The sequence below is a fragment of the Stegastes partitus genome, unplaced genomic scaffold (assembly GCF_000690725.1).
Source record: "Stegastes partitus isolate 25-593 unplaced genomic scaffold, Stegastes_partitus-1.0.2 Scaffold508, whole genome shotgun sequence".
Lineage (NCBI taxonomy): Eukaryota > Metazoa > Chordata > Actinopteri > Pomacentridae > Stegastes > Stegastes partitus.
Genome location: NW_007578239.1, coordinates 87,627 through 103,998, shown reverse-complemented (window position 1 = coordinate 103,998; position 16,372 = coordinate 87,627). Strand labels below are relative to the sequence as shown.

The 16,372-nt window shown below is 41.7% G+C and overlaps 1 protein-coding gene across 1 annotated transcript; it reads left to right on the top strand.

Annotated features, from left to right (window-relative positions):
• The first annotated feature begins 7,007 nt into the window (after positions 1–7,007).
• Positions 7,008–15,490, top strand: LOC103361487 (zinc finger protein 1 homolog). Its single transcript, XM_008287573.1, has 4 exons — positions 7,008–7,136; positions 8,595–9,272; positions 11,907–13,054; positions 15,255–15,490. The coding sequence occupies exons 2-3, from the start codon at positions 8,799–8,801 to the stop codon at positions 13,023–13,025; spliced, it is 1,593 nt and encodes a 530-aa protein (XP_008285795.1). The 5' UTR covers positions 7,008–7,136; positions 8,595–8,798; the 3' UTR covers positions 13,026–13,054; positions 15,255–15,490.
• The last annotated feature ends 882 nt before the right edge of the window (positions 15,491–16,372 follow it).

The following is a 16,372-nucleotide window of genomic DNA, read 5'->3' as shown; positions in this document are numbered from 1 at the left end:
CTGAAGTCTAATGTCTACCAAACCTAAATTATGGTAACTTAAGTCAGAATTTTGACTCACTAAATCAGAATTATGACACAAGTCAGAATTATAACTCAATAAGTCAGGATTCTGAGACATTAAGTCAAAATTTTGACTCATAAAGTCAAGATTATTAGTTAAATCTGAATTTTGATTCAATAAATCAGGATTATGAGGCATTAAATCAGAATGTTGACCCATTAGATTTGAATTCTGACAAATTTTGTCAGAATTCTGACTCTTTAAATCAAGAAGTCAGAATCCTCGGTGGACAAGATGATTTTCTTTTTTTTAATGTTCCTAATATTTCAGCTGCTTTTTTTTCTCTCTCTTTTCTTTTATAGGCAGAAGTTGGCCTCCATACACCCACACCTATAAATGAGATTACACAAAGCACAAAATATTTACAAAATATTTATGAATATCTTTAGTTCCCAGATGACAGATGTCTGTAATCAATATTGATCAGCGCAGGTGATCAGAAACACGAATAATGTTTAATTAATGACAAACGTATCAGCTAATCAGTGAAAACTCCGAGGAAATAATTCAGGTAATTTAGAGCCTGTTGTGAGAGAGCTTTAATTATTATGTTTTTATTTTTATTCACCAAGATCCCTGCTGTGATATTCTATTGGGAGCCCGTTTGTGCCAAAAGTAGATCAATTTGATTTAAAAAATGTGATTTATTTATACAAACATTAGAATTCTTCTGAACAGTGAGACTATATTCATATTTATATAGTCTGACTGTCTTGTACTAATAAAATATTAATTATGGGATCCCATTCGTGCCAAGAAAAAAAAACAATTTCAAAAATTCTGATCAATTGACAAAGAAATTCTAACAAAATAATTCTTCACGAGCATGAAATTATTATATTACCAGTTTTTACTTAGTATTTTACAGTTAGTGTACTGTATTTGTCCCTAAATTTCTCTTTTTGTGCTGTAAAAATAACAATTATGGGAGCCCATTACTGCCAAAAATAGACATAGACATGAGAACTTTGTTTACTGATCAGAAGTAGGTAAACATAGAAAGTGCAACCAAATTTCTCTTCCAAACAATTGTGTTATATAAATATTATATCAGTTTTCCCTTTTTATGTCACAGTTATGTCCAGTATTTTCCCCCTGAATTACTGTTTTGTACTTAAAAATTAATGTTCATCCTCTCACATTTTTAACTAATGTCCACAGTACAATTCATTCTTATTTTCTCATTTAATTTCCGTTAATTATTCATTACAACTCCATTATTATGAACTGATGCTCTCTACTGGCTTTGATTGAAGTCTTTCGGTGTCTGGTTGAAATCGGAAAAGAAAAACAGAAGCGTAACAGATATAGGGGACAGACTCTGCTCATTCTGGCTGTAGTTTGGTTTAAATCATTCCGACCTTTTCATCTGAGTCTCGGTTGTTTTGTAGCATCCGCATCGCAGGAGGAGAAGGAGGGAAACGATCAGAAAATAGAAAACATGTCGGCAGTTTATCCTAATGATGTATCTGTTGTTGTTTCTGCTCCGCGAAGCTTTGGCACGAACAATCACCGTTTCCATCGTTTTTATGCTTTGTAAATGCGCAAAATGAACCTTTTTCTAGCGAGACGGTGATTCTGTTTTTACTTGTTTGAACAAAAAAAAAAAAGTTTGTCTCTTAAGCAATATGAAGGCCAAACTCTGCTGAGCGGCCGGAGTTTGATGTGCAAGAAGAAGAAGAAGAAGAAGCTCGCAGCTGTTGGTGAATTAAGCAAAAATTTAAAAATTTAAAAATATCAGGAACGAGAAACCTGAGGCGGGTTTGGTTGCGGCGAATCATGAACCCGGATTCTCCTCGGATGAAATCACACTTTTGAGTTTGATTATCGACTGTTTGATTTGCTGTCTTCGCCTCTGAACGCTGCTTGAATGACTAAAGCTTGTCTGCTTCGCTAACGTCTGAATTACCAACCGCTTTTCTGCAAACGTTTGTCCGACTCGTTGCACTTTCAGCCTCCACTCGTGTTCACATACCTCATTTTTCAAGTGTTTTCTTTGCTTCTGTTTCCACACAGACCTCATTACCTCAGAAAATTTACAGCGCTGATATCCGACTACATTTACATGTGTGTTTTAGAGTTTCTCTTTCACTCTGGATGCGTCACAGCTTTTTAAAAGGAGCCTGAAGCTGTTGGGTAAAGACACATAATGCAATCTGAAAGGTTTGGTACGAAGTCCTGAAGGCCCCGGGGTTTTTGAAAAAGATGTTTTTAAATATCTTGCAATTTTTAACATTTGGAGGAAAAAAAAAACATGGACAAGAATCATTCTCTATACTTTCTTTAAGCCATCAAATACGGAAGCCCATTCCTGCCAAGACAAAAATTTTTAGAATGAAAATGGAAATTAGAAATAATAAAAATTCTTTTGGTTCATCAATATTATGAGATGCTAAAGTCCACATTTTGACTTTTCCTCTGATACAAGTAAAAACTGAAACTTACACGGGCGTTACTAATTTTACCCAAAATATTATCATTTTTAGGTAAAATAACAAAGATTTTTACTTTGTTCATCCAAACATTTTTGGTTTTTTTTGTAAAATTTAAATTAACCTGGTTTCATTTTATATTTTATTGTTAATTCCACAAATTTTGCATTTTAACTGAATTTCCGCATATTTGATGTGGTCTTTTTTTTTTTTCAAACTTTTTTTTTAAAGTGACGTTATCAGAGCGGACACAAACTCTGGTATAATAACAATAATAATAATAAAGACAAATTATTTTTGTGTATCACTTTTAATTGAAATTACAAAACATTAAACAAGGGGAGAAAAAAACCCCAATATTAGTGATGCAAATAAAAATCGAGGGGCATTAATTGAGTAAAACAAAGCTGAAAATATAAAATAGTTAAAATCAGAAGCCAAAACAATAAGCTTTTATAAGAAATAGATGGAAACTACTTGAGTTATGTGTTTTTATCCAAGACAGCAGCAGCTCTCTGCACTGTAAACTGAATATTAAATAAATACTGTTGCCGTCAGGTTCAGAGCCCGTATCCAAACACTGCAGGTGAGCTCACTTGGCGGCAGCACCATCATGTGACCTGCTAACCAATCACTGCGCCTCCTGTCCTTGTTTACAAAAGCCATAACGGAGGGAAATGCATCCGGTCGGAGTAAAAGAGGGAAAAAGCTTAACTGCAGAGTACAAATTCTTTTTTTTTTTCTTTCTTCTAGTTACTTAATGAATCAATGCAAAGTGGGTCCATAATGAAGTAAAACTATTTTTTATAGTTTTATCACAACAGTAGCCAGAAAACAGCTTTTTACTCGAGCTTTCCTCCAAGTTTTAGTGCTATTATTGGAAAACATTCAAGACAGTGGCATTGACTTTATTAATTTATTTCTGAACAAGTAGAAGCAGTGAAATTAACAAACATTAGAAAGGAAGGAGTCTGAATATCTGATATTTATAAGGAAAGATCTCAAACTTTTATCATTTGATGATGAGATTTTGCTTAGAAATGATGCCGTAAGAAAATCTGAAAAACTATATATAAAAAAAGGATCTCATAATTAAGTACAAATGAACTGCAAAATAACTTTGTTTTAATTATCCCACCATTCTCATCATATTAGTATTAGATTGTAATTAGGATGTAGTTTCTCATCTCATATTTATAACATGAATCCTTTCTTGTAGTTAAATATTATTTAAGATTTCTGAGATTAAAAAAAAGTCTCAAAAATACGGGAAAAGATTTTGCAACAAAATCCAAATCTAGACATTTTTGTCTCCCGAATACAAAATTCAAAAAACACAATCAAGAGAGTAGATTTAAGTCGTTATAGAAAGAAAAAGTTGTTCATATTTGAGATATGTTCTCATATTTACAGTTTAGAATTGTGAGAAATGTGTCTCAGCATCAAAGATTTTTCTATCGTGATTATAAGATTGTCTTTGTCATTCTGAGAAACTACGTCATAACTAACACAAATCCTAATTATGAAATATGACCTGTAATTATTCTATTTTTTTCTTTGACTTGTTTTCTCGTAGTTGAGTGCCGCATAACATTTCGAGATCTTTATGAAATGTAGACTTCGTAATCCTGGTAGATGTCATTTGTAAGTTTTGTGATACAGATATGCAAGATTATCAGAAACGTAAGACATTTCATCTCATATTTATTGTGACGTCAAATGTGACGCGTCATCATCACAAGAGTAGACCTAAGATACAACTACATGAAAAAAAAACACATTTATTTAATTATTATTAGGAAACAATTTTAAAGAGATCTTTTCTAGTAAATATAAAATATTATGTTGTAATTATGTAATATGGATACTTGAAATAATGTAAGATTAAAGTTGGTTATGAGAAAAGACCTGTTCATTTTGAAAAAGTAACGACAGGAGGAGCTTGTATCGTAATTGATCCAAATTAAAAAGATGATTTCTTGTAATTCAGACTTTTCTGTCACACAATATTGATATGAACGTTTATTTTTCTGCTGTCAGCGCTTGTTGCGATCCTCGTTTTCTTAACTTAATAGTGCGTTACTTTAGAAATAGTTTAGTCTGGATGCATTTCTCTCCAACATTGTTTTTAAGGGGGGCCACAGTCTCTGTTTTTTTGTTATTTTTCGCACTGAGACGCGTTGAGACGCCGTTCATCAGAACATATCGCAGAGCTCATCTTTGTTCCTGTGAGTTTTATCGTATTGGTTGGCGGTTTCCTGAAAAGTGGTTGTGTGGTTCCCGTTTAGAGAGGAGACGATGTTACGTACGTTCTGCCTTTTTGTTAAAAAGCTGCGAACAAGAGAAAAGAAGGGAGTCGGTTCTGCAGTTAAGATAAAGATTCATCACTTGGACCTCCATCTTTAATAGAAATCATGCAGGTTCCTTAAAGAGACTCTGAACTGATCAGTGGTTCCTCAGGGAACGATTCGAGGTCCTCTTATTGTTTAATGCAAACACAGGAACGGGGGTATGAAAGGGATGTTTTAGTATTTTTAAGAGTTTTACTGTTTAGTTAGCTTTATTTTTATTTGAGTAGTTGTACTTTGACTGTTTGTAATGAGACAAGGAAACTAATCCTGGAGGCTTTTTTTTGTTTTTTTTTGGTTTTATACGTTAAGTATCTATTTGTACTCAGTGTCTGATGCTGATGAACCGACCTGCTCTGTTTGTCATCTCAGTGTTTGGATTTAATGCAATACTTTTGATAAAATGTGCCCTTTTTTGTAATTCAGCACTGAAAACCAAATCTGAAAGTTTCCTATTTAATACCACGATTTTAAAAAGTGCTGGATTTGAAGAGTTGGACAGTCGGGCAATGGAGGACAAAGTCAGCCAACGTGAAAATTAACTCAAAATTGATGTGACCTTTGACTCTGTTGTGACCAATGTCAGTTTTGAGTGAATTCTTGCCAACAGGAACTGGTTGTGTTTGGCTGTTTTACCTTGTGTTGATCACATCCGAATGTCATTTACGCCAAGTTCCACCTGTCAGCCATGATGATGTGATGATGAAGGCGACGGTGAGGGTTTGTTTTTTTATTATTATTTCTATGACCTGTTTTAGTCGGGTACTTTTTAGTGTTAAAACTCCAACAAAACCAATAAATGTTCACAACTACCAAGCTGGGCCTCAAGACTTCTATTCTTTGTGGACTGAAAAAGTTTCTTGTTTGCTTTGTCTGATCAATGACGGATTCTTATGGTAACACATAAAGATGATGATTTAAAACAATGGAAACAATCTGTTAACCAGTTGTTCAATCTCATAATTAGGACTAATTGCCTCATAGACACAGGAAAAGATCTTCTCTCAAAACTGCAAATCATGTACTTTGAGTTCTTGCCACACAAACGACTCGTATTACAGACGGAAACTGAGAAAAACTAAAAAATAAAAATAAAAAAAAAACCTGAGAAGATCTTAGAACTGATAGCTAAAATTGAAATAAAATAATTTTATATCTAAGTTCTGAGATCATATCATTAGATTTTTTTTTAATCACTAAAACTTTGTATTTTTGTGAAAACTGACCTGAATGTGCTGCAATCAGCAGAGTATTGGAGATCTAAAATCCAAAACCTGATTTAATTTAACCTCCATTTTAATCTCTGTGTCTCCCTGTGCAGTGCTGCTCTGCTCCCAGAGCTCCTGCAGCACTTTAATGTTCCCTGAAAGTCCTGTTCTGTGCCAAAGTATTGTCCTTTTTAAAATGAAAAAATTTGTGTTCACAGTTCTGGTGGGCGAGTTCACCCAAACAATCCGCTGATCTGAGAAATTGTTTCTGCAAGAGTCCATCTTTGTAGTCATTTTGTCTCTGTAGTCATACTGTGTCTCCTTGAGGTCTTTTTTTTTTGTTGTTGTTCTGTGTATGGTCACTGTGTGTCTCTTTGTACTTCAACCCTTTTCTAACCCTAATTTAAATACTGTGCCAATTCAAAAAAAAAACAAAAAAACAAAAACAAAAAAACTTTATTTAAACCGTTTCAACATTTCTCTAACCTTTAAACCTTTCAACATGTTTCTAATCTTTATTTAAACGCTGTTCCAACCCCTTTTCTTACCTTTATTTGATTAGTTTCAATCTTTTCGGAAACTTTATTTAAACTCAATTTCAACATTTTTCTAACCTTTATTTTAAAAACAGTTTCAAAATGTTCTAACCTTTATTTAAACGCTGTGCTCCTCGTCCCTCTGACGTGCTGACGTCATGAGTCGCGGGGCGCGTGCTGCTCCTCGTTCATTAATTCATATTAACACAGCGGCGCGTGCAGTCAGAGATCAAAGGGGGCGCGAGCTGCCGGTTCTGTAACAAAGTAGCGAGCGCGCCCCCGCCCGCTCTGCGCGCGTACAGACAGTCGTGCCCACCTCCCGCGGTCGTCATGGTTACCTGCATACCCGCCTGAACGGGTACGAGCGCGCGGGGAGGGAGGAAGGTGAGGAGGAGGAGGAGGAGGGAGGATCCAGAGGGGAGGAGAGGAGGCGAGGCGGCGGGTGTTCTGCCGAGGTGGACGTGGCGGGTCCGGCGGAGCGAGCTACAAGTGACGGGCAGCGGAGCCGAACCGAGGCGGACAGCCGGCCATGAACCGGACCCCCCGCAGGTAACGTACCGCCGCGTTCCGTCGGCCGCTCGGCGCCGCAGAGCCGCTTTTTCTCAGCACAGCCCTCCGCCGCGGCTCCGCTCGGTTTCCTGCTTTTAACGGGCAGCCGGACGGATAATGACCGAGAGTGCTGCCGTCGGCCGCCGCACTGATTTGCCTCAGTCGGTTCTTTTTGTGTCGGAGTGTCAGCCGCTCCCCGCTGCGCCCGGTCATCGGGATAAAAGTGTCCGGGACCACAGAGGAGGCTCGGCCACCACCGCTCCCCCCGCGGCTGCCTCTCCTCCCCGCCTCACTCTCACTTTCTCCCCCATGCTAACAGCAGCTAGCCCCGCTAGTTAGCTTAGCAGCCGACGTTGGTGCGATAAACAAGATGGCCACTGGCTAGCTGCTAGCTAGCAGACATGGCAGCTTGCCCCGTCTTTGTACGGCAGGAGAGCGGCTGTTTTATCGTCTCCCTCCGCTGACAGGAGCCTCCTGAAACCCCCGAGCTTCAGAATAGACCGAAGATAGGTTGTGTGTCGGAACCGGAGGGTGTTGTTACTGTGAGCCGACTGAAACATCATCCGAGCGAAAATCAGCGCCAGATTGTAGCAGCAGTCCGGCAGCGGTGCGGAGGCTGCGTGGCGAGCTGAGAGGCCACCTGAGCGGCGGAGGGGGCAGAGCAGGGACAGGTAACATGGACACAGGTAACGGGGTCAGGTACTGTTCACCTCCGAGCCGCGGCCCGAGCAGCTGCAGCCACATCTGCTCTTTGTCACAGGACAGCCTCCGGATCTGTTCATGCAAACTTTACTGTGTGTGTGTGTATGCGTGTGTGCGCGCGCGCGCGCGTGTGTGCGTGTGTGTAAGCCTGCTGCAGACACACAGAGCTGCAGACAGACAGAGGACAGTTGCATTAGTTCTATCACACCAACATGTGCTTCCATGGCAGTAAACAGGAAGTGTCCTGCAGCTCCTGAAAACTCCTTATATCCGTAAACAAAGAAAGTTTTCAAGCTGAACTTCAGTCCTGAACGTGTCTGTTCTGTTTGACATCATGGACACTTTATTGCAGCACAAACTGAAGCTCCACTGAACACATCCTTCAGTGTTGTTGTCTGAAACAGGGGCTGGTTCCAGGACTGTGGGGCCCTGAGCAGACACCAGCTAGAGGCCCCCAGAAGACGAACAACAACTGTGCAACAATAACTCAATCTTTGCAGTCGTTTTGCAACTCTTTGTGGCTGTTTTGTATTTTGTAAACTTCTTGTTGTGTTGCTGTATCAGTCTGTTGTGTTGTTGCATTTTTGTCTCCCTGCAGGCTGGTTGTCGCATGTCAACCATGTTGTGTCGTCTCACCAATTTGTATTGTATGTCTGCAAGCTGTTTGTCGTGTTGTTGTTCCCTGCAGGCTGGTTGCTGTGTTGCCTCGCCGTGTTGTGTTGTTTAACAGTCTGTTGTGTTGTTGTATCTTTACAGGCTGGTCTCTGTCAGGTGTGGGTGCTGACTGCGATCCTCCGTCTGATTGGCTCTTGGGGACTCGGGCCCTGCAGCCCCTCCTGAGTCCGGACCAAACCTTCAGCACTGGGGGGGAGGGGGGGAGTGGAGGGAGGAGGAGGAGCTTCAGTGATCCTTCAGGTGTGACAAGCAGCACAGGGAGGAGGGTTAGCTCCGCCCCTCGCCATGACAGACTTAGAGACTGAGTGCCTGAGCCTCGGCCTGCCCCCCGAGTGCAGCTCACCTTCACCGCCTCTGGACTCGTCCCTACAGGGGGACTGTGGCCCGGGGCCCACCGGATCGGCCCCGACACCCACTCTGGCGCTCCTCTCCTCCGACTGCCCCACGCCGACGCTCAGCTCGCTGGCGGCGGAGATCGCAGAGCCGCTGGTGATGCTGCCATGTGTGAAGAGCGAGCCGGAGGACGGAGACCTGGAGCCCATCAGGACTGTGGACCTGTCGGAGATCCAGCCGCTGTCCACTGCCGAGCTGGGCCAGGACCAGATCAAGATGGAGATCAGCGGCCTAGACTACATCAAGTCCGAGCACCATGGTCACCACGGCAACCATCACCTGGGCCCGTTTCACCACAGCGACGTCACTGAGCTGGACTACAAGTCGCACTACGAGCCCAGCTCTGTGTTCGACTACATCTCCCAGGTAAATATACTCCCCAACCAAAGTCCAGTCAAAAGTTTACACATTTTAGGAAATCTCTGCTTTCACCAGCATCGAAACTGTAATTTCACCATTTGCACACTTCAGCTTTAACACATGTTCACTTCAACTGTCAACACCTATGATTTTTTTTTAAACATTTAAATCTTTTATCCCCTCAGTCATGTGATTGGCAGCAGCACCACGTTTGTGATCCAGCTGTGAGCACTGACACATCCCACCATCCCCATTCAAAATTCTTTACGTTTAAGAAAATGTCCAGTTTAACTGAACTGTGAAATGTAGTTTCAGTGCTTTAACACATCCTGAGCAAATAATGTTCACTTTGTAACTCAACCCCACTAAATTTAAAATCATTAATTTCTCCAGTCATGTGAGTGGCAGCAGTGAAAAATGTGTCTTTCAGGCGTCAGCATTTGCACATCCCCACCAAACTCCATTCAAAATTCTACACATTTTAGGAAATCCCTTTCTTTAGCAGGCTAAAAATGTAATTTCTCTCAGCTTTAACATGTTCGCTTCCGCTGTCAACACAAGTGGTTTTTTTTTGTTTTTTTTAGCGATTTCTCTTGTTAAGAACACAGCTGACTCCTGTTTCTGTGACTGGATGCGTCCTGCTTCAGAGGCTCAGTCTAGCTCTGATCCAGGTCTTAAGATCATTAACTGATGACTGTAAATCCTTTTAAACACAACCTGAGTGCAACTGAGCTGATTGTGTGTCTGAAACACGAGCGCAATCCTCCAACACACAGTCATATTTTAGACATTGATCGATTTGTTTCCTGTGAATATGAAGTGCTGGACATAATGAGGCAGAGTGTGAATGAACCTTTTCAGTCTTGTAGAAGAGAGGATATATATCCTGTAGATGTTGTCTCTTTGTGAAACCTGTTGCAGACTGAATCTAAAGCTCAGTAAGTGTTGGTAGACTCGGGTCAGTCTGTCAATTCAAACGACATTCACTCATTTTCTGATCAGTGTTTATTTGTCTTTGTACTTTGGGACACACAGGAACCCATTTCAAGAGTTCAATATCTCCAAAACTTTAACTCCCACAGCCATGAAATTTGGTGAGGACACAGACAGAAGAGTTTCTAGCAGATCACAGTGATCGAATGACTCCGGCAGAGGACAGCTTTTTGATTATCGGTCATAAAGTTATGGCTCTTATCCACGTTGTTTCCTCCTGACTAGATCCTTGCTTGTGTTGCATCTACTCTCAGATGTACACTGCTTTGGATAAAAGTTCCTGTGTGTGTGTATATATATATATATATGGATGTATCCGTATTTCCTACTAAAGATTTAGTCTTTGGTCGACATTTCAGCAGCTTCTGAGGCCTGTAACATCAGAACAATTTGATGTGTGAAAAGTATGACAAAAGACAAGGTTGTGGTTTTTAGAGGCAGCCTTGGTTCAGGTGGTTGAGCGGGTTGTCCTCCAATCGCAAGGTTGGTGGTTCGATCCCCCGCCCCTCCACAGTTAAAGTGTCCTTGGGCAAGACACTGAACCCGAAGTCGCTCCCAATGGCAGGCAGCACCTTGCATGGCAGCTCTGTCGCCATTTGGATAAAAGTGCTATATAAGTGCAGATCATTTAGGTGTATGGCATGTACAAGTTGCAGGTCTCCTTCATGGTGAAACTGAAAGAATAGGTCCACGTCTCCCTTTTGTCGAAGTGATGCGTCCATATTTATATACACTTGCAACAACTTTCTGTGGTCACGATACCACCCTCTGTTAAAGTGGTGCTTTTTTTCCCCCCTTTGTCGAGAACCAATAATTAAAACGTGTCCTCTGCTGGATCCATTCAATCATTTAGATCAGCAGGAAAATCTTCTGTCTGTGTCCTCTGCAGATACTGAACCTTTACAGTGGCTTCATGGGTGTTTTGTTGTTGTTGTTATAGGGTTCAAATACAGCTGGTTCCTGGTCTGAAAACATATGAAACCGTCATGTTGGTGATCAGTCATTAGTCTGTAAATGTACAGTAGATCAGCTGTCGTACCTGGTTGTAGCTCTTGCTGTTTAAAACTGTGGAGACCAGAGGAGGCGTCACTCAGACTACAGGCGCTTCATGTTGGAGAGCAGAGAGCATTGTGGGAGTTTAGCTGGTAATGGGCACCATCAACACTCCAGCTAGTGTAAAATCAAGCTAGGATCAAAGAGGAAAGTTGTAATATCCCAGTATCATATACTACAGCTATTATTACGACTTGTTTGCTGATGTACTTAAAGAACTGGTCTCAGCTCGCTGCTGATCAATTAAAAAATTGCTTCATTGGGCGCCGCCATAGCTCACCTTAGTTGAGCGGGCGACCCATAAACAGGGGCTATCGTCCCCGATGCAGCGGTCGTGGGTTCGGCTCCCGCTCATGACCCTTTGCTGCAGATCTCTCCCCATTCTTCTCCCCCTTTCCTGTCTCTCTCTACTGCTCTAAATAAAGGCAACAGCCACTCAAAAAACAGATTTAAAAAAAACATTTACAATTGCTTCATCAGGAACCTGAGATGTTTTAGCAGCACTGCTGTCTGACATGACACCGACCCACGAGTGTTTGTTTGTTTGTGTTTCAGACGAAGCAAGTGTGCTGCAGCTTTGTTTTGTGGTTGCAGGTCACTGACACTCTGGAGTACATAAAGTCGGACCATCACGTGGACCTGCAGTGTTACTACACCACCGAGCTGAGCTCCCTGAAGTCTGAGTACGCCGACTCCAACGCCATGTCCACACACCTGCAGCACAACGGCCTCGAGTCCATCCACATGGCTGAGCTGCGCACCGAGCTCAACAAGCTCCGCCCCGACGCCCTGCTGATGGACGGCATGGGCAAACTGGACCCTGAGTTCGGAGGGGCGGCGCTGTACGAGCTGCAGCCCGCTGAGGTGGGAAAGACCTCAGTGGATTTGGCAGCGGGACAGGGAGCAGGAGGGAGTCTGGTCACGACCAAAACTCAGAGCTCGACAGTTAGGAAGCCTCGCAACATGCAAGGCGAGAAACCGTTCTCCTGCACGCAGTGCGGGAAAAACTTCAGCACGCTGGGGAACCTGAAAACTCACCAACGCATCCACACTGGCGAGCGGCCCTACACCTGCTCGCAGTGCGGCAAAAGCTTCGGTCAGGCGGGGAACCTCAAACGCCACCAGCTGATCCACACGGGCCAGAAGCCCTACGTGTGCGCTCACTGCCCCAAAGGCTTCACGAAGGCCGACGACCTGCGATCGCACCAGCGGCTGCACACCGGTGAGCGCCCCTTCATCTGCGCCACCTGCGGCAAGAGCTTCGGCCAATCCAAGGAGCTGAAGGCCCACCAGCTGAGCCACACCGGCGAGCGGCCGTACTGCTGCCAGCACTGCGGCAAGAGCTTCACCAAGGAGACCAGCTATCGCAACCACGTGCAGATCCACACTGGCGAGAAGCCCTTCACATGCTCGCAGTGCGGAAAGACTTTCAGCAACTCGGGCGTCTTAAAAACCCACGAGAAGATCCACACCGGCGAGCGGCCGTTTGGCTGCACGCAGTGCGGCAAGAGCTTCGGCCGCCTCGGCCACCTGAAGGCGCACCAGCAGATCCACACGGGCGAGCGACCGTACGCCTGCCCACAGTGCGGCAAGACTTTCAGCCAGTCAGGCCACCTCAAAGCACACGAGCAGATCCACAAGCGAGAGCGAGCGGACACTGCCAGCACCAGCAGCGAAGGCAGCAGCAGCACTGTGGGCAGCGACAGTAGCTAAGATGAACCTTTAACCTCCGGAGAAACAAAGTATTATCCCCATTTTTTTATAAATACTCTATATAAAGTTTCCTTATGAGTTTTTCTTACATTTTCATACCTTTTGTGCTCTTTTGCATTTTATCTGTGGGCAGGGTGGACTGACTGATTTGCTCTTATGCAAGTGTCTGTGTTATATTGTGTGTGTGTGTGGGGCAGGGGGCTACTGTAGATACTGACTGTAGAGTACCGCCACTTATTTTTGGAGTACTTACGATACACAAGCACAAATACTTCAGTGACCAAGTTTGAGTACTTCTTTTTGTATTTGCTGTTTTTTACTGAAACAGACCAGCAGCTCCTGACAGAGCAGGACCCCGTTTACCGAGAACCGCCGCAGAGTACTGTATGGATGCATTTAAAGGCCTTCCAGACGCGGGACACACGACGTCGCTGCTTCGTCCGTTATTGTCGTTGATGTTGCTCACAGCCTTACTCAGACATTCCCACCACCGTAGAGACGGTACGATGTTCGTCATGTACAGCAGATTAAACAGCACCAGGCGATGTATCAACCGTTAGAATGCAGTAACAGAGAAGACTAAAGATGAAGACGTATGTTGAAAAAAGTCTTGCCTGATTAATAAGCAGCCTCATCATTCAATTAGCGACTAATCAATGAAATGAAAAGACATGTTATGATGCAGCGGGCAGCATCAGCAGCTCCTCCAGTCGTGTTGATCGTCAGCTGATACACTTCAGCCACGTTGTCTCGGTGTTTACTGTGTGATGAAACCTCCACAGACCAGCTCAGCCACTCATCCTGCTGTCCTCTGGCACGTTGTGAGCTCTGGTCTGTATCCATCAATCATCAGAGGGCGCTGTCATGGTGTCCACTGCTAACTACACCCCCACAACGCCTGTCGTCTGAGTGACGCCTCCTCTGGTCTCTATAGCAACGGTTCTCAAACGTTTTGAACCACGACCCCCAAGATAACAGAAGTTTGTGTTCGTGAGCCGCCAGTTTGAATTTTTCATATCTCACGAGTAGAAACTTTGTTGTTCATGCGTTAAAAATTAATGAGTTAATTCCACTGATTGATCTTTTTACATTAACATGTTAATTTTCTTATGAATGACTGAATGATTTGAATTTATTTTGAACAAATGAAAGGGGGAAAAAAATACAAAAACAAAAGAAATTAATTTTTTTTTAAAAAGAATCATAATATTAACAAGTCCGAAAAAGGAGTGAGACGAAGTTCACACTTTTAATTGTGACAGCCCTGATGTTGATTGATTTGATAAATGTAGCCTTTGTTTTATTTTTGGTTTTTATTTTTTTTTACAATGATGTGGCGACCCCCAGTTTGAGAACCACTGCTCTACAGCACTTAACAGTAAGAGGCTCCACCTGGTGGAACAACCAGGTACTACAGCTGATCCACTGATCTTGAATGTCAGTCTTCTGGCGTACCGTTAGTTCTGTTCAATCAGTTAATTTATTAGCAGTAAAGAACAGCTGCTGTTAGTCTGATCTGTCCGGGATCACTTCCAGGTAGAACTAGTTCACCAAGTCCCTGCTGTGAATGTCTTTCTGCTCGACTTTAAACCTGGATTACTTTCATCATCATTAATCAGACCTGTGACCGACTTCATCGCAGTAAATGTTGACGTTTCAGGTTGTAGTCGATGTTTCTGGACCAGTATTTGGGCTGAAACGTGCGACCAGCTTCTCCTCATCACTTACCTCACTCGTCTGTCTTTTGTTCTCGGTGCAGCCTCGTAGGACGAAACAGGAAACCTTTAGTTCGTACGTGAAGCCGACGCGCTGCTGTCAGGTGTCACGTCTGGAAGAGACTTTAGATTCATGACAAACAAACACCCGGTGTGGACGCCACGTTGAATCAGGAAAATACAAATAAAAAGTCCCATTTGTCGGTCAGAGCAGAGAGAAAACGTTCATTTGGTTCCACTGAAGGCTGAAAGTTGTCGTCGGTGTTTCAGAATATCTTCAATCACTGGTTTCTGGTAAACGGGGCCCGACTTCAGGTTTCTACATTGGGCAGCAAAAGTCCTTTCTGCCACTTTACGAGTATTTTCATGGAGGCGTGGCGACTCGCAGGCTGTTACTGTACTGTTAAAACCTCTCTATATGATTTTTATCGACCAGTATTGATTGATCAATCGATCAGGACACAGCAGGCGTCTTTCCGTTGCTGATGATAATCAGTTGTTTTTGTTTTTGTAGCAGAGTTGAGATGTTTTCAGCAGCGTTGGGTTCGAAGGACCAAACTCATCAGCACAAAGGAACCCGACCTCCCTCACCCTCCTCCCCCGTCCAGATCGCTCACTGTGTACAAATCTTCTATTGATTATGTCATTCCTAAAAAAATGTAATAAAACTAAAAAAAAAAACAACAAAAGACGGAGGTGACGCAGCATCTTGTACTGGAAGAAGAATTATTAAAGAAACTAATGACAGTCCACTGTGGAGGCTTGTTTTGTTCACCGTCAGCACAACCTGAAGAAAAACCTCAAAGTGTTTCAGGTGTCGCACTTTTACTTATTTAGAGTTTTTAGTGAAAATCTGACATTTTTGTGACAGTTAGTCATTTGAAATTAATTTAAATATTTGTCTTACTAATGTTTATTATTGATAATAAATTGCTTATTATAATATATTTATCTAAGAGGTTTTTTAATACTTAAAACAGATTTACTAATATTTTACAGACACTTTTTTGAATATTTGTAAAACTTTCTGATGAATTTTCTTATTAATTATTATATATATTTACATACGTGTGTGTGTCTACATTAGAAATCATGTTAATTTGGTGTAGGTTATTAATGGCGCCTCTCGACCAGCTCGTTACTGAAAATGAGAACAAGTTCTCAATTAACTTACCTGCTAAAGCAAAAGTTACATAAATAAATAAATAATGATTATTTAAAAATGTAAATATTTTTGGTTCAGTTCATTTATAATTATTCTAATTAAATTACCGTTTTGTTCGTGCAATCATTGCAGAAATACTATTTAACAACGTGTTTGTTAATATATTAGATATTTTCTTAACTTGCTGCAGTTAAGTGTTTTTATTTTATGAAATATTCGAGATGTTTTAATCATACTTATGGATAAAGTTTACCCATAAAGAAAATATTTTTATCAATATTTTCAGGTTTTTAAAAAAATATATTTTAATGACAGTTTTCAGATTTTGTGGAGGGATGTTTTGTTAAAATTTTACATATTTTAGTTTTTTTTTTTTTTTTTTTTTTTAAACGATTTGGGGATATTTTATTGATATATTTGGTACAGTTTTAATAATTTTAAAGATATTTTAAAAGTATTTTTGGACA